This window comes from Euphorbia lathyris, chromosome 1 (genome assembly GCF_963576675.1).
Source record: "Euphorbia lathyris chromosome 1, ddEupLath1.1, whole genome shotgun sequence".
Classification (NCBI taxonomy): Eukaryota; Viridiplantae; Streptophyta; class Magnoliopsida; order Malpighiales; family Euphorbiaceae; genus Euphorbia; species Euphorbia lathyris.
Genome location: NC_088910.1, coordinates 127,145,665 through 127,172,182, shown reverse-complemented (window position 1 = coordinate 127,172,182; position 26,518 = coordinate 127,145,665). Strand labels below are relative to the sequence as shown.

Genomic DNA, 26,518 nt, shown 5'->3' with positions numbered 1-26,518 from the left:
ACAATTTTGGTGGCTAAAGTTATTGGTCCCTTGTTAGGTTGCAAGTATAGTTCCAAGGGGGGGGGGGGGTAGGAACTATTTAAACTTTTTATGCAATTAGGGCAGACTTTTTTTTTCTAAAGAAAAAGGTTTAAACAGCGGCGCTGAGTAAACAGCAAAATACTGGCTTAGTCAACTGGTGACTAGGTCAGTTTCTTAGCTTGAGTCAAGAGATAGCACTTAGAGTCTATTCCTGAGCTTAGACGTTCAACGCGCACAACTCAACTTGACCTCTTTACTTGGTCAGTTTTGGTTATTTAAAGCAAGCAATATAAATAAGGAGTTAAAGGTAAGAAATACTTCACTCAGCAGATTTATCCAGGTTCGGCTTCTTCTAAGCCTACGTCCTGTCCCCGGAACATGTTCCGAGATTTCAAATCCTCTACTGAGCTCTTTAAAGGTAGAGCCTCAAACCTTTTACAATATCAGCAACTGAGTATGACAAGAGTACCTTCCTCTATACTTCTACTCAATCCTAATCTCTCGCTGTGTACTAAAACCGAGTACTCAGCCTCTCCTTTCTATCTCTAGAAATGATAAGTGTTTTGTCCTATACAAAGATTTTCTAAGACACTTTAGACGATTTAACAATCACTCTAGACTTTTACACAGATATAAGAAATTGTAGTGTAAGATTTGCTTTGCTTCTTGCTTGCAGAACTTGTGTAGAAATTTGGTCAGCGTAACTACTTGATCAAGTTCTGTGTTGAGTGAAGCTTGTGATGGCACTATTTATAGAGACGTCTGGGCATCGGTCATTTCGAATTTCGAAATAACCGTTGGAGGGAAACGGCTATATGTCGTTGTCATCCTGACTTGCTCAGAGCTTTCGGCCAATCAGAATTGCGTATCTTTTGTCCTCGGCCAGCTCAGCAGATGGTCTCTCCTTTTATGGTAAGGTCAACTGGACAGCATACTGTGTCGTCTGAACTTTGCCAAAAGAGGAAAAACTTTGTCTGGAATTTTTCCTTTACCAGCTGCTGTCTTGTACGCTTTGTCGAGACTACTCAGCAGCTTCATCTCGAAGTTGTTCCCGAAGGTCTTCTAGATCCTTCCGTTTGCTGAGTTGCGTTTTGTTCAAAACGGCAACATCTTGACATACGCGGGCCGAGTGTACTGAGTTGTTTGACTTGGGCCTTGACTTCCGTATTGGGCTTGGGCCTTTTAATCCTTATATCTTATAACAGTTTTAACTCAACATTGAACAAACACATTAGTAGAATAAATCAAAGCATTTAAACTTAGTGTGTCTAGAATATGTATTTTAAATTATACTTAAACAATTTTGTCAAATCAAAATTATGTGGAAAGATGTTTCAACAAAGTGTTTTACTCTCGGCTTATGTTCTTGCTTAGGATTACGTTGATTTTGCACGTTCATCCGAGTTCCTCTACTATGCTATATGACTCCGATGATATAAAAAACAGCCTCGAATTGGGGTTGTAATGTGGTTAGAGGGTTAAAGGTACAATAAGGGTTAGGAGTTCTAGCACTAGAAAAAACAAAGTTAAAAATGGATTTAGCAAATTGTGAAGTGATTGAGCTTTTTATTCACATTTTTTTCTGAGACGTTCTAATTTTAAGAACTGGGAGATAGAGTTCTCCTTCTTTTGTTCGTCTCTTTTCTTCTCTTTTTTTCTGTTTTTCTTTTTTTTTCTCTTTTTTTTTTCTTTGGATAGTAATGCTCATTCACTTCTTAGCCTTTTGGCTTGCTACTATGATGCCATAAACAAAGATAAAGCGCTTAGAAGAAAACAAAAGCTCAATGTGAGCTTTGCAAAAACTTGGGTTAAGTAACAAACCAAGTGATGGTTTGCAAAAATTGGGTCAGAACAAAAGAAAAAAATCTACAAACTACAAAAATACAGGCTTAAAGGGGCTTCCTAGAGTGGATGAAAAAGAGAAAATAAGGTAAAGAAAAGGGTTAATTCTAATGAGGCTGATTCATCGTTTACCATCTCAAATCATTGCATGTAGGTTCAACTCAGTATTAGGTGCAAAATCTGCAATCTTTCCACAAGTCAAAGCATTCACACAAAAAATGTCAAGAAAAAGAGCTTTTTGATGTTCGCTCTTGGGCTCAAATTCAACTCACAGTTCTTGGGTTTCAATTTTGTGCTTACTAGTTCTCCCCAAACTCGAGTTTAATATCACATGCCTTCAATTCTTAAGTTATCTACCTAAGTAATGATTTTAGCATTTCTTCAAAAGTAGGGTCTAAATGCAAACTTTAGCTCATGCTTTTACAGATACAAGGATTGTGTCCTACACTTAAACTAGTTGTCATGCAATTTTAGATTTGGTTCTCAGCCCTCAAGGAAAAGTAACGAAGTTTAGATTCGAAGGAGGTTCACGGTTTTAGGTCCTAAGCATGCAAAAACATAAATAAAACCCGAAAACGCTAAACTAAACTAGACACGACGCAACAACAACAACAACAAAGCCTTAGTCCCGAAATGATTCGGGCTCGGCTAACATGAACCATCATATAAAACCGTGAAATCAAGTCGTGTCAGCGACGCAACAAAAATTTAAAAATTATACAAACTTTTGTAAGTTTGTCTACCCCTCCTCCTCACACTTAAATCATACAATAAGTTCCAACATTGCATACAAAACCATCAAGCGCATGTGCAAAAAGTTAGGGTGGAGAAGACAACTTACTGATTTTATCGCAATCGCCAAAAACTTGATGATTTGCGGTGCCAATTTTTTTTTATTTTTTTAATTTATTTAGCTCCGTTCGGAAAAAATCCTGAAATGTTGCTTATCTCGGTCGAATAGGGGTGTCCGACGGGCTGCGCGGCAGTGCCCAGCGGGCTGCTAGGCGGCAGTGCCCAGCTCGCCCAAGCTTGGCCTCCCGGGGCAAAATTACGATTTTTTTTAAACCTGAGCACTTAAAAAAACGTAAAAGAAAACTAAATAAACCTAAAAGTATATCTATAAAATTTATTAAAAAGTAAAAACCTGAAAGTTGTATTCAAACTTGGGTTGCCTCCCAAGAAGCGCTACTTTTATAGTCGGTTAGCTCGACATAGAGTTCCTTCCTAAGTATAAGCTTCTATCCGCGTTAGGAACTCGAATTCCTTAACAAATAATCCGTACCTACAAAACGGATTAGGAGCCTCAAATGAGTTAAATAAAAATAAGAGGCCAAATTTAAACAGATTATGAAAACGTTTGGTTTGCTCCCTTTTGGATTCTTTTGGTAGGTCGAAGAGAATGAAAACTTCTGAACAAGGATTAAATCCAAATTTTTCTAACTTTTGAGGAAAAGGTAGTTTATATACACAAGCTTCGATCTGATCATTTATTTATATCACATGATTTAGGATTTTAGGTTTTGAATCGGGGTTGCTTACCGCTTCCGGTTCCTCACTTACCTTGAGTGATGCATGTGACAGTGGGCTTGGTTCTACCTTTTTGTCGTTCCTCAAGGAGATGGCTTGAGCTGATTCCCTTTGTGGGATTTCTATGTTTTACTTTATGTATGGGAGAGCATCTCGGGATTGCTCTTGCATGTCATGGTTTATTTGAGCCAATTGGTTGCTCAAGTCCTTGCAAACCTCCTCGTTGATTGTAAGTCGGGCTGATATTCCTTTCAAAAGGGACAACACCTTATCTCGTGAGCTAGAGGGTTGTGGAGGAACTTGGCTTGCTTGTTCGTAAGGGAACATTCCCAATTCGTTTTCCCTGTGCTCATTAACAAACCTATTTGGAGGCCTCAACATGTTAGGGTTCCCATAGGATAGATTTGAGTGTTGAGGTCTTCTCCAATCACTACCATAAAAGCTGTAAGAATTGGGGTTAGAATTATACCTTTGGTGATTACCCTCAAAACTTACACTTTCATTGGTGTTGAGGCTCAGTTTCGCCATCAAGATATCCATTTTCTTATTTAAGTCGGCCATGGAGGGATTGGGAGCCTCATTCTCCAGGGCATGAATGTATTGTCTTGATGGGATAATAAACTCTTGAGCTTGCCACTCGACTCTTTCTTGCCAATTCATTGATCAGAGAATCCTGAGAAAAAGTGAAGTTCTAGCACAAAAGTATATAGTTATAAACAAATACAAAAGATATGAACAAGTATAGAAGTTATAAAGAATTATATATAAACAGGTATAAACGATATAAATAAAGGATATTCACAAAAGAATGCCTAAACTAACAAATCAACCTTTGGTACGATATTGCAGAAGAAATAAATCCCCGGCAACGGCGCCAAAAACTTGACGCGGCCTCAGCGGTTCAACGATGAGGCCGATCTAAGGGATAAGTGTATCCCGTCGTTATCAAGTAATAAAATTCTGGAAAAGTACAGGTATCGTCCACAAGATTTATTTCTGCAAGTATCAAGCTACTTGGTTTCAGATGTTATCTAGGCTTTGGGGGTTTTGAGTTTGGTTTTGCTTAAGTTAATCTACTCCTAGGTTGAATTATACTACTCATAGCTAAGTTATCTAATGCTAACTGAGTTATTCTATGCCTAATTAAGTTACTCTACCCCTAATTAAGTTAAACTACTCCTAGGTGATCTTTTACCAATGTAATTATCCGAAGGAACATGAAGGGATACGATGATAATGAAAATAGATTATTTAAACTACATAATTAAAACCTAATCTAAGTCACTTGTGTCCGAGGCGATTAACCCTACCTATCCTCATGAGGTCCCTAGTTCGTGATTCCCTTGTAAGGCCGAAACTAGCTCTAAGGCTCAACAATTTGGGCTTAATCTTCTACAGGTTCGTCAATCCTATAGGCACTGACTAGGCCAGATTCAGCTCGCAATATGTGCCAACTTAATTTTGGGATTATCGAATGAGTTAAATCAATCAGACAAAGCGTAAGACAAAGATTAAAGCAATAAAACAATTGAATAAACAAAACTATAATATATATCAAAGATGAAAAGTATTGTCACGAAGATACAATGAGCCTAGGATTCATAACATGGATTAGAGGCTAGACAGAATATAAAAGAAGAAAAATCCCTTTCAGGGAACCTGTCTACCAATGCAGGCGTCTTCCTAAGACTTAAGGATGGAGCTTGAGCAATCCTTTGTGAGCGGAGCTTCGGAGGTGTCTTTAATGGAGGTTTGAAGGATATGGAGGAGGTAGAGAGGATTCTCAAGGTGAAAGCTAAGAAAATTACAAAGATGAAAGATATCTAATTTACAATGGAAAAGTTCTATTTATAGATGTGGCTTGGGCCCTCTTTTTGACCTATTTCGTGTCCTTATGCAGGTGGGAAGTCGTGGGACCGGTCGTGGAGTCGTGGGGTCAAAATTGGGATTTTTGATCAATTCCCGCAGGCCAGCTCATCCGAGCAGGCCCCTGAGGGCCTGCTCGACCGAGTAGTGCCTGGGCAGCTCGCCGAGCAGTGCCTGGGCAGCTCGTCGAGCAACGCCTAGACTGCGCGCCGAGCAGCGCCTGGACTGCGCGCCGAGCAGCGCCTGGACTGCGCGCCGAGCAGCGCCTGGGCAGCTCGCCGAGCAGCACCTGGGCTGCACGCCGAGCACCGCCTGGGCTGCTCACCAATGCTCAATTCGCCGAGCGACTGCCGGAGGTCCCCGAGACGCGATTTTCACCCGAACTCGTTCCCGCTTTAGCCTGCACATGCACGAAAACTCCAAATAACATTAGTTTGGAGGCTAAATTGACCCGCCAATCGCTCATTTTGAGTAGACACTTCGTTTGGTGCGACTTTTGGCGGATCAATTAGCTATAAAAGATAATGGAATTTTAACATACATGCTATTTTGGCCATATTTGCCTAAAATAACCAAAAAACGAGCCTAAACAACGAAAAGTAAATAAAATATTTCCAATTTCTAACTAACTCGCACAAAGGCATATAAATGCGAGAATTGCTCGCTTATTCATGAAATAATGCTAAAAATCGTCCTAAAACCGTACCCAAAGATAGGGGTTTTTTACCCCTATCAACATACAACTGTGCCAAATTTTCTAACGAGAAAGTTACCTTCACTGGCAGAAAATGGGCTGATTTCATCAATCTATCTGCAATTACCCATATAGCATCATTACCATGTTGTGTACGAGGCAATCCACTGACAAAGTCCATTGTAATCTGCTCCCACTTCCATTCCGGAATAGGAAGCAGTTGCAAAGTACCAGCAGGTCGTTGATGTTCGGCTTTAACTTGTTGGCAACTCAAACATCTGCTCACATATTCAACTATTTCTCTTTTCATCCCTTTCCATAAAAAATGATCACGAAGGTTTATGTACATCTCTATACTCCCAGGATGCATTGCAGAGGAGGAATCATGAGCTTCTTCTAATATCTCCTTCTTAATATCACTAATATTTGGAACACACATTCTATCTCCAAACATTAGCATACCATCTATTGAAATCTTTTAATTAGTACACTTTCCTTGCACAACTTCATCCTTAATCCGCTCCAAGAACTTATCTTGGCTCTTAGCTTCTCTGATTCTATCCCTAAGAATTGGTCTCACTTTCAACATTGCACATAACACTCCTTCATTTTCACAATTCAACTCTACATTCAAAGCCCTCATTTGAAGTAACAAAGGCATTTTTACAGATTTAATATAACTCAAACTTCCAACATTCTTGCGACTCAAAGCATCAGCTACAACATTATCTTTACCCGGATGATATTCAATTGTCAGATTATAATCTTTCAGTATCTCAATCCATCTTATTTGCCTCAAATTTAATTCCTTCTGACTCATTATTTACTTCAAACTCTTGTGATCAGTGAAAATGCGACATTTCTCACCATAAAGATAGTGTCTCCAAATCTTCAAAGCGAACACAACAGCAGCTAATTCAAGATCATGTGTTGGGTAATTCAATTCATGTGGTCTTAACTGTCGTGATGCATAAGCAATTACTTTATCATTCCGCATCAACACAATTCCAAGACCTTGCCTTGAAGCATCACTATATATTGTATACCCTTCACCCACTACAGGTAGTGTCAACACTGGAGCACTAATCAGTCTTGACTTCAAAGTATCAAAACTGTTCTGACACTCGGGTGTCCACTTGAATTTTACTCCCTTTCTCAGAAACCGCGTCATTAGAGAAGCTATAAGTGAGAATCCATTCACAAACCTTCTGTAATACCCTGCTAACCCCAGAAAACTACGCACTTCATGTACATTCGATGGTGCTTTCCAGTTAGCTACACACTCAACTTTCTTAGGATCCACTAGAATTCCCTTAGCTGATAGCACATGCCCCAAGAACATAATTTCATCAAGCCAAAACTCACATTTACTAAATTTGGCATACAACTGCTTCTCTCTCAGAATCTGCAAAACTATCCTCAAATGCTTGATGTGGTCTTCCTTACTCTTAGAATACACAAGAATATCATCAATAAACACAATTACAAATGTATCTAAGTAAGGTTTAAATATTCAATTCATCAGATCCATAAATGCAGCAGGTGCATTAGTTAAACCCGAATGGCATTACCAAAAAATCATAATGCCCATATCGAGTTCTGAAAGTTGTTTTATGAACATCTCCTTCTCTGATCTTCAACTGATGATATCCGGTTCTCAGATCAATTTTTGAAAATATTATTGCCCCTTGCAGCTGATCAAACAAATCATCGATTCTAGGCAACAGATACTTGTTACGGATTGTAACCTTATTCAACTAACGATAATCTATACACAACCGCATTGTTCCATCTTTTTTCTTCACAAACAACACCAGAGCTCCCCAGGGTGACACACTAGGTCATATATATCCCTTATCTAACAACTCTTGCAACTGTATTTTTAATTCTTTCATTTCTGCCGGTGCCATTCTATATGGTGCTAGGGATATAGGAGCAGTACCCGGCTGTAAGTCAATTGCAAACTCGACTTCTCTTTCTGGTGGTAACCCTGGTATCTCATCTGGGAACAAATCTGGATATTCATTCACAATTGGCACATCTTCTAATTTAGGAGGTTTTTCCCTGCTGTCTATCACATATGCTAAGAAAGATTCACACCCCTTCCTTAACATTTTCAAAGCTGTCATAACACAGACTATATTTCTATGTACACCTCTCTCGCCTTGAAACACATATTTTTCCACATTAGCAAATAACAGATTAACTTTCTTCCTACAACAGTCTACCAAGGCTTGACACTTAGATAATGAATCCATGCCTAATATCACATCAAATGTTTGAACCATTAAAGGTACCAAACCCGCATGTATAAATGACTCTCCTAATTTTACTTCACAATTAGGATAGACATGTGTACATACTAAAGATTCTCCCATAGGCATGCTAACAATTAAACATCCAGGCATCAATTTCGACTCCCATATTACATCAGACATAAATAAAGGCGACACAAAGGAATGCGTAGCACCAGGATCAATAAGCACATAAGCATCTTTTCCAAATAAAGAAATCGTACCAGTGATAACTTCTGCAGATGCAACAACTTCTTGTGGAGTCATAGCAAAAACTCGAGATTGAGTTGCAGCTCTATCCGACTGAGTACCCTGATTTCTAGCTCCCTGAGAAGTATTACTAGCTCCTCTGGCCATATTGGTACCTCTACCATTACCACGACCATTTCCTCTTCCAACTGAATTACCTCCACTTGTTCTGTCACCTTGTGATCCTCAACCTCTCCCAACAGTGTTCAATTTAGGACAATTAGTACGTACATTCCCTTCTTCACCACACTCATAACATGAAATTCTTCTTTTAGATTATGTTATCCTCCCTGATGATGGGCAATCCTTTTTCAAGTAACCCCTTCCTCCACGTTGAAAACATCCCAGAGATCTTTTCCTGCATTCTCTATAGTGAAATTTCCCACACTGAACACATTTTGGACCATCACCACTACTAGCAATGGAAGGACTATACGAAGCTTGGCTAATAATATCAGATGCTCAAAAATTAGTACGGCTCACATGTGCTCCTCTTGTGTTCTAACTCCGAGTTTGACCACCTCGAAACTGAGATGATCCCCCTTTCACAAACTTGGATCTCCCAATATCCCCTAACTGCTTCTGACTGTTCTCAGATTCTAACTTGCCTTTCAACTTTTCTTTCTGCAATACTTTTTCCACCCAGCCTCGGTAATGTGTACCTTCATACAAACTCAGTTCATTCTGATAAAATGCACTCAGACCATCTTTGAACCTTTAACATTTAACTTCCTCAGTGGAAAACCACTGACTTGCATTACGGTATAAATCATCGAACTTATCCACATACTCCCTCACAGTCATAGTTCCCTGTTTCAAATTAAAGAACTCATTCCTCTTCGATTTTTGAAATGATTCAGTCATATATTCTTTCATGAATTCACGTTTGAAAACATCCTAGTTTAAACCTTCAGGATACAAACCCCTAACTCTAGTTAACCATGTATCTGCTGGCCCATGTAATAAACCAAACACGGTTTTTACTTTATCTTTATTACTTAACTGCATAGTACCAATAGGCTTTTTTTGTAGCCTTTAGCCAATTATCAGCTTCCTCAGGTTCAATTGTACCCCTAAAATCAAATGCCCCACAGTTTTTGGCATCATCAATTAACTCACTAGGTCTTCGATGTGCCTCACATGTTTCTATCATAGTTACTAAAGCTTCAACTAATGTTCGGGGTTCAAGCTGTAGAATTTGTGCAACTTGTGGCATTGCGGCTTGTGGAGCCACAAGTAGGACGCGATGTTCAGGTTCAGGTGGTATTGGTGGAGGATTCACTGGTTGATTTTCTGGTGGTTATCTTTGAGTTTGGGAAACAGGTGGAACTCTAGCATCAGAGGCTACACTATCCTCTGTGCTCACGGGACCCCATCCCAATTCTCTTCTTTCTGCATTTCTACCTCTACGCCCATTTAGAGGTGGTCGGCCACGTTGTCGTCTTGGATGCATCTATATGATGAACAAACTATTACAATTTATATATGTGATATGCATGAATAATATTTATTCAACTTCTCAATACACTTTAGTAAGTTATATACTTGACACAGATATACCTATATATATATATATATATATATATATATATATATATATATATATACTTATGGACCAACCTATTGCTCTGATACCAAAATGTCAAACCCGATCCAAAATAGAATCAGATATGACAGTGAGACGTTACCACAGACGTGAACGAGTCGGAAGTAACATCTCACAATCAAATGTTAAGAATTACAAATCATGTTTGAACTTAAAAACATTTTCTACATATACTTTTACATTTGTAAAAGGTCGAAATCGTTTATAATTTCCAATTACGAATCCTTTTCTTGTGTGTTTTACCAAAACAAGTTCGAAACATAGAAAATTACTCCAATTCTAACTTGTTAACTTTTAATTTGCCTAATCTCACAAATTAACACCATACTTGGACATCCAAACCAAAATCCGGCGTACCACAACTTTATATTCGATTCAAAATGGGCGACGTAAGTTCCTACATATTCACAAGCACAAAAAAATGCCTATATCTACATGTACAAAATGGTATGCAATACCCTAGAAGACGACTTGGACAATCGTGGCTGTATCCAATCCTCGCCCTAATGTCGAACACTTCCCTCAGTACCTCGTACTTCTTCGCCTAAAAACATTAAGACATTTGAAAATATGAGACAAAAATCTCAGTAAGCAACTATCAACTATAGAAACTAGTTTTTACGTAAAATAGCTATATGTATACATTTGTGAAAACATTTAACCAAACCAAACCTTAAACTTATTAACTTGTAAACAACATCCTATTAAAACATAATTTTAATCAATAACCTCAAATCAAACTTAATCAAAACACAACGATTCTTATATAAACATTTACTAAAAACCAAAGTTCGAATCAAATTCAACATCGTATCCATCACCGAGTATCCCCTCGTAAATCAATTCATAACACGCAAACATAATCGAGACGTCTCTTTAACCATACCTAATCCCGTATTGGTCTTACCCAACACTTCGCTGCCAATACCCGACTAGGTCTTTAGACTGTGTACACATGCCATGTTCCTCACTGAACATGGTCTTCAAATATCAAACCACCCGTCCGGACTACTCTTGATGGATACAAACTTTACCCAAAATCCAACCAAAATTCAATTGTATACATTTTCTCATCAAATGGATCAAACTTTACTACAATCATCAGTAAATCGAAATCCAACATTTACTGAACCAAAATAGAAATTGAACCCCTGAAGAAATTCAATTTAACACCAATTGACCAAAATATCATTAAAACCCTTAAAGAAATCCAATTGAACACTAATTGAACTAAAATAACATTAAAACCCTTAAAGAAATCCAATTGAACACTAGTTGAACCAAAATCACATTAAAACCCTTAAAGAAATCCAAATCAACATCAATTGAACCCAAATAGCACTTAAACCCTTAGGAAAACCAATTCAACATCAATTGAACTAAATAATAATCAAACTCTTAAGAAAACCAATTCAACATCAAGGTATGAATCAAAATAGCCCAAACATTACCATTGTGAAATCATTTCCTTCAACCTTGAACACAAACTCAAATCAACAACCAATACTCAAATTATTTCTAAGAAAACCCTTAGGAGACAAATTCATGAAATTTATAGCTCAATATACATATATTTATACATGCAAACCAAAACTAGTTGATAGTTACTTACCTTAGTCTAAATTTGAGAACAACACCACCAAAACCCTAATTCTGTCCCAAATCTGCCTAGCCCGTATTCTCTGTACACTACTCCAAATCAAAGTCCCTCCAGTAAGAAGTTTCTTCTATGTGTATAGAGTCTCCAGTTAAAATTTGAGGTGATTTGGACGGTTAGATCTCCGGCAAATCCCAAAACGGTGGAGCTGCCCTGTTTTTGGTGGTGGTTGAAGGTGGAGAGAGAATGGAGGAGAAGGATGGAGGAAGAACAATGATGAAGGATTGGTTTGATCATAAAATTATTTTCATTTCTGAAATAAGGCTATATATAGGCATTGAATTAAGTGTTTAATTATTCCTTTTGGTCCTCCAAACATCTAATTTCTTTTAAAACTTACCCTAAACTTATAATTATTATAAAAATGTGCAATTACCCTCAAACAATACCCGTAACACCCAATTAATCAACTAATCCTACAACGAATATAATATAACTTAGGGTTTGGGGTATAATAAATAAAATTTAAGGGCACGGACGTGACATTACGTTTGCTTGGTAGACATGAAACAGATAACAGACAATATGATGCTCTGCAATCATCCGAATTGCAAGTTTAATTGTTGGTGAATTTGACCATTATGATGAAAGTAGAGACATCATTGTTGAAACTCAATGCAACACATTAAAATGAATAAGCATTTTGCATCATAGCTTAATTCTATGCAATATCCAATAATTTTTCCATTCAGAGAAGATGGTTTTCACGACAATATTAAATATTCCGTTTCTCATGTCCAAATGAAACGAAAAAATGTTACAATGAGGGAATATTATGCTTACCATCTATTTTCTAAAAATGGAGAGACAAAAACGGCATTTAAATCAGGCTGATTATTTCAACAATTTGTGGTTGACGCATATTCGTGTGTAGAACAAGCACGTTTAGATTTCTTAAGACACAACCAAACGAGTCTTCGATCGGAAATATATTCAGAATTACGTGATGCTTTTTTAAAGGAGATCAAGATGGTTTGAGTATTGGTAAAAAAATTATTTTACTTTCTACTTACACGGGTGGTCCTAGATATATGTTAAAACATTATCAAGACGATATGGCTATTTGTAGATTTTATAGAAATCCAAATTTGTTTATTACTTTCACATGTAATCCACTATGGTCAGAGATCATCAAAACGTTAAAAATGACACCTAATCAAAAACCAGAAAATAGACATGACATTATAACAAGGGTATTTAAAATGAAAATTGATGGCCTTATCGATGATATTAAGAATAATTTTTTTTGGTAACACAAACACTCTTTTGTATACAGTTGAATTTCAAAAAATAGGTCTACCATATATACATTGTTTAGTATGGTTGCAAAGATTTGAAAAAAATTTATCCACAAACGAAATAGACTCTTTCATTAGTGCTGAACTACCATGCCCTAAGTTTGATCCTGTTGGTTTTAAATGTGTTTCTAAATTCATGATACATGGTCCGTGTGGTGTTATTAATCCTAAGTGCCCATGCATGAAGAATAATAAATGTTCAAAATTCTACCCCAAAAAATTTCAACCCCAAACTACCATTGATGATCAAGGATTTGTCACTTACAAAAGAAGAGAAAATAATATTTATTTTGAGAAAAATGGTTTTAATATCGATAATAAGTTTGTGGTACCTTATAATCGAGATTTGATAGTCAGATATCAAGCATACCTAAAGGTTGAAGCATGTTGTTATTCTACTATAGTTAAATATCTCTTCAAATATATAACAAAAGGAATAGATAGAATTCATGCAGTTATTCTAGAACAACCTTCAAATGATGGAACCGAAAACAATAATATACCTGAAATTAAAAATTATCTTGATTGTCGATACATTTCTCCTACAGAAGCATGTTGGCACTTATTTGAATTTTATATTCATCATAGAGAACCATATGTTGAACGCTTATCTATCCACTTACCTAACCAAAATGTAGTTTTATACCAGGAAAATAGATCTTTGAACAATATACTTTATCATAGCCAATCTTATAAAACAATGCTTACCGAATGGATGGTTACAAATGGTTTACATATGCATGCCCGAGACCTTACATATGTCGAATTTCCTGCTAAATGGGTTAGAGATTTTAAAAATAAAAATTTGGTTATCCCGCAAAAAGTGTATGTCTTTAGGAAGAATTTGTTTTGTTCATCCAAATTCCAGCGAGTTATATTACCTCCGGACGCTTCTTAATTTTGTTAAAGGCCCCACTTTTTTTTAAAGAAATTCGAACTATAAATGGTGTTAAATATCAAAATTTTCAAGAAACATGTAATGCTTATGGTTTATTAGGTGACGATAAAGAATGGAGTGAAGCTTTAAAAGAATGTGCCTTCACAGGTTCTGCAAAGCAAATTCGTAATCTGTTTGTAATTATTATTATTTTTTGCGGTGTAACAGATCCAAATAAGCTTTTCAATGATTTTTTTAACAAATTTGTTTGAAGATATAGAACATGACATTCGTAAACAACTTAATTTACCACCAAATTTACCTGTAACAATACATGTAAAAAATAAAGTTCTTATAGAACTCGAAAAGATTTTTAATTGCAATGGATATTTACTAACTGATTACAATTTACCTATGTCATTTCAAAGTGAAGAATCTTCGATTGAAAATAGATTAATACAAAAAGAACTCTCATATGATATTATAGATTTAGGACTAAAATATAAAAAATGATGGGTTCGCTTAATAACAAGCAAAAAATATTTTACGATTTGGTTATTTTCGATATTAAAAATAATCAATCTATTATGTTTTTTTTATACGGTGAAGGAGGTACAGATAAAACGTATTTATACGAAACGATCATTGCAAAATTAAGATCAGAATCCAAAATAGTGTTAGTTGTTGCATCTTCAGGTATTTCTACCCTACTTTTACCAGGCGGTAGAACAACCTACTCACATTTTAAAATACCATTAGAACCAACATCATTTTCTACATGCAACATTAAAAAAGGAACAAATCTTGCTGAACTTATCGAAAAATGCTCATTAGTTATTTGGGATGAAACCCCAATGACTCATCAATATTGCTTTGAAACGGTTGACATGTCTTCTAAAGATATTTTACTTTCTAAAGATTCGGAAAATCGAGAAGTTCCTTTTGGAGGTAAACCAATTATTTTTGGAGGGGATTTCAGGCAAATATTACCGATAATTCCTAATGGATCAAAAGAGGATATTTTAGATGCATGGATTACGAACTCTTATTTGTGGAAACATTTTAGAGTTTTTATATTAAAAACAAACATGAGATTAAAGGAAATCACATCTGACTTTGCACATGAAAACTATAATTCTTTTGCTAAATGGCTTTTTGTTGTTGGGGACGGTCAAATTGCAAGACAAACAAATTCTGCAATTGATGCAGAAAATAATTGGATTACAATACCAAAACAATTGGTTTCAGCAACCACACGTGATCCTATTTTATCAATTATAAATGAAACATATCCAAATTTCAAATGTAATTATAAGTCTTTTAATTGTTTGCAAGAAAGGGCAATTATAACACCTCGAAACCATGTAGCAAATATTATAAATGATTATATGTTAAATATGGTGCCTGGATGCGTGAAAACATATTATAGTTGTGATTCTATAAGCAAAACATCTTCAAATCTTGAGTAATTTGAGGTTTTATATCCAGTAGAGTTTTTAAATTCTATCAATCCTTTTGGGTTTCCTACTCATGAACTGTCACTTAAAATTAACACACCGGTTATGCTTTTGAGAAATCTTAATCGAGCTATTGGACTTTGTAACAGAATTAGATTACTTATTATGCAATTAGGATAAAGAATCATAGAAGCATGTATTTTAACAAGTTCTTTTATTGGTAACAGAGTTTTCATACCACGTGTTACACTAAATTACACTGCAAAAAAAAAAAAACCATTTACTTTACAGCGTAGATAATTTCCTGTTAAATTTTGTTACAGTATGATAATCAATAAAAGTCAAGTGCAAACACTTAAACAAGTAGGTTTATTTCTCGATGAACCAGTTTTCACACATAGTCAGCTTTACGTTGCTTTATCACGTGTAATAAACACTGTGAATCTTAAAATAGTTTTACAGTCAAATATAACTCAAAAAGAACAAACAAATGAAGAAAACGAAATACATAAATGTTATATGACAAAAAATGTCGTTTATACTAAAATATTCAAAGATATAACATAAAATTAAATGGAATCTTACTATAAAACATGTAATACATGTTATAAATATTTTTTAATAGTGTATTTTTCATGCATGTACAATATGTCTTACGTCGCACTGTCCAACATTAACAAGGACACTAAAAATGTCAGAATCAAAGTTCGAATTGCTAGGGCTTGAGACTTTGTGAATCATAGAAATGTTAAACAAATCTACAACTTTGACCTACTGCTTATGGATGAACATGTAATGTCCATTTTGTGTTATTATATTTTGAAAATAATTATGGACTCACATAGGTTAACGATATCAAGGTGACACAATTCAGGCGACAATTTCAAATGATATTTTTGAAAAGTTCATAACACTTCTTCTAGAAGCTAGTGTGTATCACATTTCAGGATTCCAAGTTATTACTTCCCAGTCGAAGTATCGAATTTCCAACCATCCTTTTCGTCTATGTTTCCCTTACAACACCTACGTTAGGAAACTCGAAACTACTACAACGGACATTCCATATGACATATTTAATTTCCTTCCTTTTGAGGTGCTTGTAGAGCGTACTGGTTTGTTGGACTATCTAATCGGTACGGTTTTTTTATATAATAACAATGGTTTATAATTTTTTCCTTAATTCAAATTTTTGTAAATTGTTTCAACTAACATAAATTACGCATATTAGATACCTTAGGTTTAATTACAATGGTTGGAAATGTAGAAGATATCCGAGTTAATGACCAAATTAAGAAGAAACATGACATAAGTCTCAAAGACTCCAAGTAAGTTTTAAATTAATATATAAATTAAGCGCATGATTTCTATATTGGAATGAAATAATAAAATTTGTCATTTTTATTTGTAAATAAGTGGACAAGAAATGAACGTTGTTTTGTGGGATAAAGAAGCCATCACTTTTCCTGAAGATTTAATTTTTTCTATTGCTCAAGACAAGCCAATTGCAGCAGCCTTTGTGTCCATGATACCTAAGGCTTTCAATGGTATTATTTTAATATATATATATATATATATATATATATATATATATATATATATATATATATATATAAATGTTAAATTTTCTTTTTTGGAAAAATAACTTTTGTTTATCTACTTATAATTACAATACACGTACACTATATAAATATAATATTTTAGTTGCTAACATTTATTATATCCATTTTACTGTTGAAAAACCTTACCCTTTGCTGGAAAAAAGCACGTTGAACTTCCCAAAAGTCATGATTATAGAGGAAGAGAAAGAAGCAAATCGAAAGACAATTGCTGAGTTACTACAAATATATATTCACACAGACAAGATTTTGTTTAAGATTATATTTGATCAATTTATATATATGAGTTTAAGAATAAAAATTAACACTACCAATCTCAATTTCATTTTCCCTAAGGAAATCAAATTTACATGCAAGGCAAAAATCAAAGAAATTGACCTCATTGATGGTTGGTGGTATCGGGCATGTCCTAGATGTAAAAGTGGTATTCAAAACTTTGAAGACAAATTGTGGTGTAAAAATTTTCATTGATGATCTACCACTGCCATGGTAAAATTTTGAATTCTTTATACTATTTATACATATTTAAATTATTTCCTGCTAAAATTATTGATTCTTATTCTATAATAAATATTACAGCTATAGAGTGAAATTGGTTGTTGAAGATGCTACAGGTACAAACACATTTATAGTTTTTGGGCATATGACAGTAGATTTAATTGACATTCCTGCAACTACTCTTGCAAATAGTTTTAAAGAAAGATATGAGGTTCCACTTGTAATGACAAGGATTTACGGTGTCAAAACTGTATTTCAGATTCAAGTCAGTCATTTAGTTGATGATCCATCAAACATATCATTTAAAGTAATTTATATTTTTAAGGACACTCTGATAACACCTAAAAAAGAAGTTCTAAGTCCAAATTCAACACCTTCCACTCATTTGAAGTCACCCATATCTCGATGTTCTTTGTCTCCAGTAGCAAAAAGAAAGTTACTGATTGTTGAAAACCAATCAGATGTTCATCAATCATCAACAGAGGTTCAAAACAGAAGAAAGCGTAATGAGTAAGTACATAAGTAATAATTAATTTTGTTTTGTGAATCACACGTCTTCCCCGTAACTTCCTTACCTTGACTTCGAGAACATACTTGAATATTTCAAGAAATTTCAATTAATTACATTTAATTAGTAATGAAATGGAGTTACTAAGGGCTCAGATGCATAGCAATGCATGGCAACCGCGACGTATTTGGTAGGAAATTTCTCGACCTGAGCCAACCAATGAGGGTGAAAGGGGAAGGTAAAGACATGCTATACCTTCTTTCTCGAGTCATGTTCCTAGGGCATTGGGATAGCCAGTTAGTTATCCCCTTTCAATAAAGAAGTAATAAAGTTCAACCTTTGTTGGCTAGCAAGGGCTAAGAGCTAAAAGCAAAGCCCCCGTAACTGCCTGCGAATGGCAAGGCCTACTCCTCAGAGAAGATCCTCTTCTCCCAGCTGCCGAGAATGGTTTTGTTTGTAGCCTTATAGTCTTACCTCCTCTCTGATCTCCGAATCTCTATCTTGATATTAATATGCTTTCTCAGGGTGACCTCAACTTCATGAAAAACAGAAGTAAACAATAGATCAAAAACGATTATTGAAGTTAGTTTTTTTTAAAATATCTTTTCCAATTACAAGTTTGGTTTATTTTCATCATAACTATTTAAATTTTTTTACAGGGCAATTGAAGTTGCAACCACTTCTCAACTATCTTTCCCAATTGTTTCTTTACGATTATTTATGGATTGTACCTGAATTTATTTATTAAAAGATGTTTAATCAAATTAGCTTATCTTGAACTCTTTCAAACAATGAAGTTAATGCAACGTATAATAAATTCATGGATAATATACGGCTTCACAGTACAGTATTTTCAATCACTTCTATAAGCCCCAAAATAGATAATAATATAGATAAAATACCAGATCCATATGTTTTTAGAGTTTACGGACAAAATCACAATTTATTACCTTCAGTTCATCAAACATCTGAATTTCTCCAGTACATCTTTACGATGCAGTTACTGAAATTACAACAAAACTTCTAATTTCAACTTATAATCAAATGACAATGTTATTGCTAAACATATTACATTCTCTTGGTTAATGAGGACCTAGGACGACCTCAGGAAGGATGACAAGCAGTAGTGTCTCTATGATTATGAGGTAAGAGATTTCGTACATGGATTCACGTTCTTTCGGATTTGTCATTCTTTGGTGTGGATGAAGAGAGACAGAAAAATAGTGGATATGCGTGGAGTTAGATCTGTATAAGTGACATTATATAGTGTGTAATTTTTAGGGTTGAATATGGACCATCTTTTTGTACGACGTCGTTTTCTATACGTGCGTATATTAGGGCAGAATTATGACAGTATGCTAACGTTATAATGACGTATTTGATACAAAAAATAATTATAAACTTCAAATATTTTACAAATATTCATAAAAATATATTCTTTATTTTATTAGATAATATTCATAAAAAATATATTACAAAATATATTTATTTTTTCCTATTATATTATTTAATTATTTTTTTTCCGAGGTAAAGCGAGAGTATCTTCTAGTTATAATGTAAATAGGAATATAGTTTAAGGATGAAGACCAAATTTAGCCATAATAGTTTAAGCAAAATGCATATTTAACCTTAAAAATATAAAATTATGTAAATTTAACTCTAATATTTTCAAACAAGATCAATTTTAGCCATACATTATCAAAAATTAGAAAAACTAGTTTGACTGTTATTTAACTATCGTTTCAGACCTTCAAAATATTAATCATGTCTAAGATGTATTACCAATAAAAGTATAAATCTTACCAAAAAAAAAAATATATAAAATTTTTGTTAAAATTCTAAAAACTAAATCTGCTATATATAAGTTACTCAAATTTTTTTTTTGGGTCACACCATCTAAAATATTTACTATGTTATTAATATAGTTACAAAAAAACCAACAAAAAAATATAGAAAATTATTTACATTTATAAATTTATTTGGGAGATACAATGTGACAGTCAAACCAAATCTTTTTGAAATTTTGATAGCACAAAACTAAAATTAATCTTGCTTATAGTATTTCATTTGTTAGACCTAAATGTGTATTTCGCTTAAAACGTTATAAAATGTAATTTATCCATAATTTTTAAGGTAAAAAAGAGAGCAAGGGTAAAGATGGAAACTTAGAAATATCATCATCCAATCCAATCGAATAGCGAAGCACCAGTATTCTAGATAGGAAAAAACGGTTACACAAATTACAAAACTCCTTCAATGGCGACCATTAACAACACAACTTCTCTCTCTTATCAAAGCTCTGTTAAATTTCTTCTAAGAAAAAAACCTTGTTTCGTCAAATCACCAAATTGCCTAAGATTGTTTCTCAAATTCACCTCTGCAAAACCTTTCGTCGTAAGATGCAGTAGTAGTAGCAATCGTAGTTCAGAAAAGGGAGATCCAGGGAACAATTTGAAGGATTCATTGTCTGGTGTGGTGGGGAAGCAAGTAGAGGAACTTTTGAGCAGAGAAGAGAATAGAGTATTGCTTGATGGATTAGGGAAAGCAACTGAAAGAGTAGAGAGGGCTAAAAGAGAACTTGCTGAGATTGAAAGAGAGGAGGTCGAGGCTCAGAAATTGAGGAGTTATGTTAACCAGCTTGAAACTAGAGCTTCTGAGGTTTGTTTCTTCCCCCATTAAGTTTCAAATGATGTCAAGATTTTGAAAAAGCTAATCACAACTTACAAAATATCACTATTTTAATGAGAATGTTTCTTAAATGGTACTAATTTAGTACTGAATAACGGAAATTGACAGCTCAACGTTTCTGAAATTATACCAATTCGGTCCTAAATTCTTTCGCAAGAGGTTAAATTAGTACCAATTCAGAAAAATTGAAAAGGATATGATGTTATTTTATATGTTTAAGCTAAATTAACACTTACCAAAAATCTTTTAAGCCATTTCTAATAACGGGATTAAAATATCTAAATATTTAGCAATTTCAAAATAAGTTTAAAATTAAAATTCTTTTAAGCTTAACATAATTTGGGGTGTTCTTTTTCCAACTTGTGAACGGAATAAAAATCCGGTCAAAATGAAATCCACACGACAATAAGTGACTGATAATATGACACAGTTATAGAAGTGAAATAACTGAAGAATTCATGAATGAGGAAAAAACTCCCTCAACCATATTTGAAATTGATCATATTTACTATTGGTAGGCTCTTAATTGTACTATTCACGGCGTAAGAGATGAGGTAAAATAACAAAATTCATGACTAAAGAAAGGACTCCGTCAACATTATTTGAAATTGATCAAATTTACCAAGAGGCTCTTAATTGTATTAGAGGTAAACTAACACTTGCCTAGTAATGAGTGATATCCAATTGGATGGTGCACAAAAGATTTTATCTCATGTTTTTGGAGGGTTGATATTTGTTTTTCTTTGGGTTCAAAATGAAGATTGCAGAATGCCAGCAAGAGATCTTAGAGGCAAGAGCCAAGCTTGAAGAAGCAGAAAGCTACTTATCAAAGAATATAGATGGAAATATCTATGGAGATGAAATGGAAAATAGTTCAGAACAAAAGGGGATTAACAAAGATGAAGACAGATTGGAGTCTATAAAGGCAGCATCTATATCTGCAATTATAGGCACTCTAGCTTCGCTCCCGGTATCTCTTGCTCAGGCAACTGCCACTTCCGACCTAATACTTCCGTCTGCAGTCACCTTCATTAGCTGTGCATTATATGGAGTAACATTTCGATATGCAGTTAGAAGGGATTTAAAAGATTTTCATCTGAAAACAGGAACAATTGCTGCTTTTGCAGTTGTTAAAGGTATGCATCTTTGATCAAATTCAAAAGCAAATGTAACCATCAAGTCTTTTATCACAGTAAGAATAACATAAGATAGCAAACTGATCCTGACTCGTGATTCAAAATGCAGGTCTTGGTATGCTGGCTGGTGGATCGCCGTTGGAGCTGACTCCAGGAAGCTTACTGTCCCACACTATAGATGGGGCGGTGTATGTTTCCGAGAATTTCTTGATCTTCGCCTTCGCTGCTGTTAGTTTGGATTTCTGCTTTCAGATGAGGCTTTTAAGCCCTTTCCCTGTGAAGAAAACAAATTTATGACAAATCAATAATGGTACTAGCAACAATTAAATGTCCCAATGATCATTATCAAATGACAAACATTCAAGAAATCTTGGTATTAGTTAAATTGTTCATAAACTCCTACAATCAGTGTTAAAAAACAAGGCCGCCGACTAGGCAATCAAAATCGAATTTTGTTCAGACTTTTCCACCTAGGCCCCTTAGCCTTTGTTTGGTCCACATACTGTTTTTTGACCGCTTAGGATGCCTAGAGTCCGCCTAAATGTCTCTTCAGCGGCAGTCCAAACAAAAAATATTCTTTTTGCTTTGTTATAATTCATTTAAGTTCCGTCTCATAGTTTTGAGTAAATTGTGTTTATTATTTTCAAATAATTTTGATTAATTGTGTTCCCTATTTGTTTGCATGATATTACTTATACATATTATATTTTACTTGTTTGATTGAGTTGTTTAAATGTTGCTGTTGACATATTTTTAAAGATATGTGTCACAAATATACAAATATACATGTTTTTCTATATTAGCCTCTACCCATTTTATATTATTATTTTACATAGTATAATACATATTTTTAATTGAATTTATATGATAATTTGTTTATTAACAAATAAAAAAGACAAATCCGATTAATCCCCGACTAATCCTCGAGGGCCCTGTCCGCCCGACTAGCACATAACGTTTTTACAACCTTGCCTACAACTGAGCATAATTTATGTATGCTGTTGTTAAATTTTTGCCAGACACTTGTATGCACCTTTAAAAGGGTGTGAAGAAACATCGTTTTAAGAGCGATTACGAGTTTTCGATTGACAATGGAAATTTACCTATTGCAACTCAGACACATCATTTAAGAAGTTGATTCCTATAGTTTCTTCCTTAGATCATCATCCTCCCAATCACCATTTGAGTGCTCAGGATGTTTTCGAGGCTTTGTAGGGACTTCCCACTCCCCAATCTCATTTTTTAACCGGTCTTTAGAAGATGGAAAATTCATGTGCTCTTGTCCATCCTGATATCAGAAGTTCAAATACTATAAAATATAAAGATAAGGATTCTAAAGAATGAAATGAGAATGCTATGCATTTATTGATTGATACCTCCTCAGATGAAGAACCTTGATAATCTTCCGAATGAATCTCTTTTTGTTTTATCACGGATGAAAGAAAATTAGAAGCTTCCCCAAATAACCGAAATCCCTCGAGATCTCCATTTTTAATACTTGTTTCAATCTGTAAAGGAAACACACCATTAGTTATACACATAGATACCATATAGCATCACTCCGGCAATGATGTTCAAATGCATGCTCAAACCCATTTAAACTCTGGGCGCCTCAGCGAACTGAATTCATTCTGGCTACCTATGTTGCACAGCACAGGCACGGAAACTAGAACGGACACCGGGAAGCATTATTTCTAAAACATACCTTTCAAACGGAAACTGAAACAGATACGGAAACGTTACTGAAGTGGAGTGCCTGTGCAACATAGCTGGTTACATCACATCACATCCTAGGTTTTTCCTCTATGTTAAATATGCAAACAATGAACTTCAAATAATCACTTCAAACATGTAACAGCTCATTGAGAAAACTGCGACAAACAGTAAATTATAAGAGTTGTACCTGCACATGAATGATTCCCAAAACAATGCTAGCAATAGGCAACCAGCTCTCCTCAGGGGACAATGACATATTTGACCTATTAGCTCAGGAAAAAAAAAAATACCCCTTCAAATTCTTTTACCATCTCACATAACAAATTTGAATGATATGAAGTCAATTTGGCATTCAAATGAAAAAGAACAAAACTATTTAACCCCATTACAATGTAACTTTTCTAATATTTCCCAGATTTAGACAAACACCATGGCTGCTAATATGCCCACCCTTCAAGTATGATAGCATCGCACCAGTTTTTCGTTTCTTTCTCTTCCTTCGTCCAATCCGTTAACCTATAGCAGAACCTATGGTATCATGGTCATTGCTTCTTAGACTATGCCACCTTCAAATTTCCAAGTCATATTTAGCAGGTGAAAGGCAACAGGTCTAATTATGTCTAAAACTATCACCCCCCCGAGGCTTATTTTCACATGAAGCAAAAATTTGCAAATTTAGTTCAGCCATTGAATAATTCTTATATAGGTGGACAAATATACACAAAAAGCCATGAGTCAAGGAGAACACTTCATGTTAAGATAAAGATATGCAAAAAGTTCATTTCCTACATTTTAGTATGCTTGAATTTTACATCGCTTCATAAACCAACTAATCAGACACATTAATGCCGACCATCATGTTTTCCATAGACACGTTATGAAACAAAGTATTGCATCTAATCTAAGCACCAAAGCTCAAAAATTGGCAAGTCTCAGATACTACAATCAAATTCAGCAAAATTCCCACTGTAAGATAATTATAGTCTATTTTCAAGTCAATTTCTGCCATTCTCTATATAAAAAAACAAAGCACAAGTACATTATTCACTCAGAAAATCAAACCTGACGTAAGGAGCCAAGTAGACTAAAGCATAAACTGCATAGCGCCGTTTCCCCGTATCAAGCCAAGCAAATACCCAGCTCTATCAAAATTCATAACATTCCAAATTAATTGAACAGATCAAAAGATAGAAAACAGGAATTAAAACTAAGAAGAAGAAGAAGAGGTCACCAGCCAATTGAAATACGGAATGAAACTGATGATCGCCATCGCAGTCAATCTCGCATCAGCAAAATCACTGGAGGAATCCTCCTCATCTACGCTAGAAGTATTGGGCAAAAGCAGCGAACTAAGCATACACGCACCGATAGCCGCCGCAAACGGCGCATCACGGGAGAGTTCCGCCCGGCATATTCCGTATTTCTTAATTATCTTCCTCTGTACCAGAAAATAAGTAAAAACAGCTAAGAAGAAGAAGAAATGAACCAAATTACTGACTACCAAATAATCAATTACCTTGTTAGGGATTTGGCCATTATAGTGATTAAGTTTGGGCAGTGAAGTGGAGAAGCTACGAGGCTTAAAAGATATCAGAGTAGAAGACGAGGAGACTGAACTGAAGCAGATAATTAGCATATCTACAAAGCGGGGGTGCCACGGTTAGCTCGGAGAGAGATCAGAGAGACAGAGGAGGTTGGTAGAATCTTGAGTTTCGCGCTTATTGGAAAGGATGGGCTTGATATTGTTGATGTTTATAGGTACAAAATCTGTCAAAAAAATATTATAAGGCCCCGGCCGTTCGGTCGGATCAACCCAATTAAACCGGACCCAACAAGCAAACGAGTTTAGAGATATTTTTTTTTAAAGAATGAATGAATTAACTTAAATCAGAAGCGAATACATCGGAAAGGAATGGTGGAGGACACGCCCATTCACCGAGATCATAACTAGAACTAACAGACTTTTCAAACAAAAATGCTGCGAGGTTTGCTGATCAACGAATATAAGAGATTGAAACAAAGTTCAAATCTCGTAAAAGAAAACAACAATCCTGAACAATATGTGATAAATAAAAAAAAGATCATAGTCCTAATGTTGAATTGCTTGGACCACATTGAGACAGTCCGATTGGACTTCCACTTGCGAGAATCCTTGGAAATACTTGAAGACGTAATATCACTTAAATTCATATAAAATCCATTGAACCGTCCAGGTTCAACCATATTAAATCGAAAAACTGTTTATGGATTAACGAGTTTCACGGATCAATATGACTCATTAATAAATTAATTACTACATAAGTTTTGTGGAAAATTGTGAATTTATGTACCGCAATCAGTCAATAACTTTATTACTTAGTTAATCTTTCGGTTTTCCTATATTGATACAAAGATATTACCATTTTTTGCTTTCTAATTTCTAATTCTATACTTATAATTTCTAATTTTTGATTCTACACTTATAATTTCCAGATTAGTTTTTATTTTCTCTTTCGTATATCCTATTTGCAGCCTAACAATATGTATTCTAAGATTAGTTTTGTAGTTTTTACTTATAAATTATTCTCTTCATTTCTTGACGACTTTCAAATTTTATGACATATCTCAATATATACTATCAATCAATCGATCAAGGATTTAAGAAAAAATTTTAAATTTTTAGATATTAAAGAATATTATCATAATTGTTAGTATACATTTGTATTGATATTTTGCCACGTTAAAAGTATTAGTTTTTTTTAGGATCCTTTAAACCTATCCGGTTTTGACAATCATATGTCAAAATGGATTAAAAAGGTCATATAAAAAATGTAAATTATATAGTTTCAACTTTAGTTCTACTTTTTGGCATTTTCTTTAACACGTGAGGAACTTCCTAAACTTGTCCCAAAAAATAAATTGACTCTCTAAACTTATAGTCATTAACCCCCTAAATAAAACCCCCTAAATAAAATGATATGATTAACTC

At 34.7% G+C, this 26,518-nt stretch overlaps 2 protein-coding genes across 2 annotated transcripts; one reads left to right on the top strand and one right to left on the bottom strand.

The window, feature by feature from the left end:
• The first annotated feature begins 20,210 nt into the window (after positions 1–20,210).
• Positions 20,211–22,508, top strand: LOC136210943 (uncharacterized). Its single transcript, XM_066002419.1, has 3 exons — positions 20,211–20,668; positions 21,459–21,834; positions 21,944–22,508. Exons 1-3 carry the CDS (start codon positions 20,267–20,269, stop codon positions 22,129–22,131), a joined length of 966 nt encoding a protein of 321 aa, XP_065858491.1. The 5' UTR covers positions 20,211–20,266; the 3' UTR covers positions 22,132–22,508.
• LOC136210944 (uncharacterized) lies at positions 21,826–25,290 on the bottom strand. The gene is made up of 7 exons (XM_066002420.1): positions 25,067–25,290; positions 24,782–24,988; positions 24,613–24,692; positions 23,738–23,813; positions 23,211–23,342; positions 22,938–23,122; positions 21,826–22,108 (listed from the first exon to the last, which is right to left on the bottom strand). The coding sequence occupies exons 1-6, from the start codon at positions 25,184–25,186 to the stop codon at positions 22,976–22,978; spliced, it is 762 nt and encodes a 253-aa protein (XP_065858492.1). The 5' UTR covers positions 25,187–25,290; the 3' UTR covers positions 21,826–22,108; positions 22,938–22,975.
• Between the last annotated feature and the right edge of the window lie 1,228 nt (positions 25,291–26,518).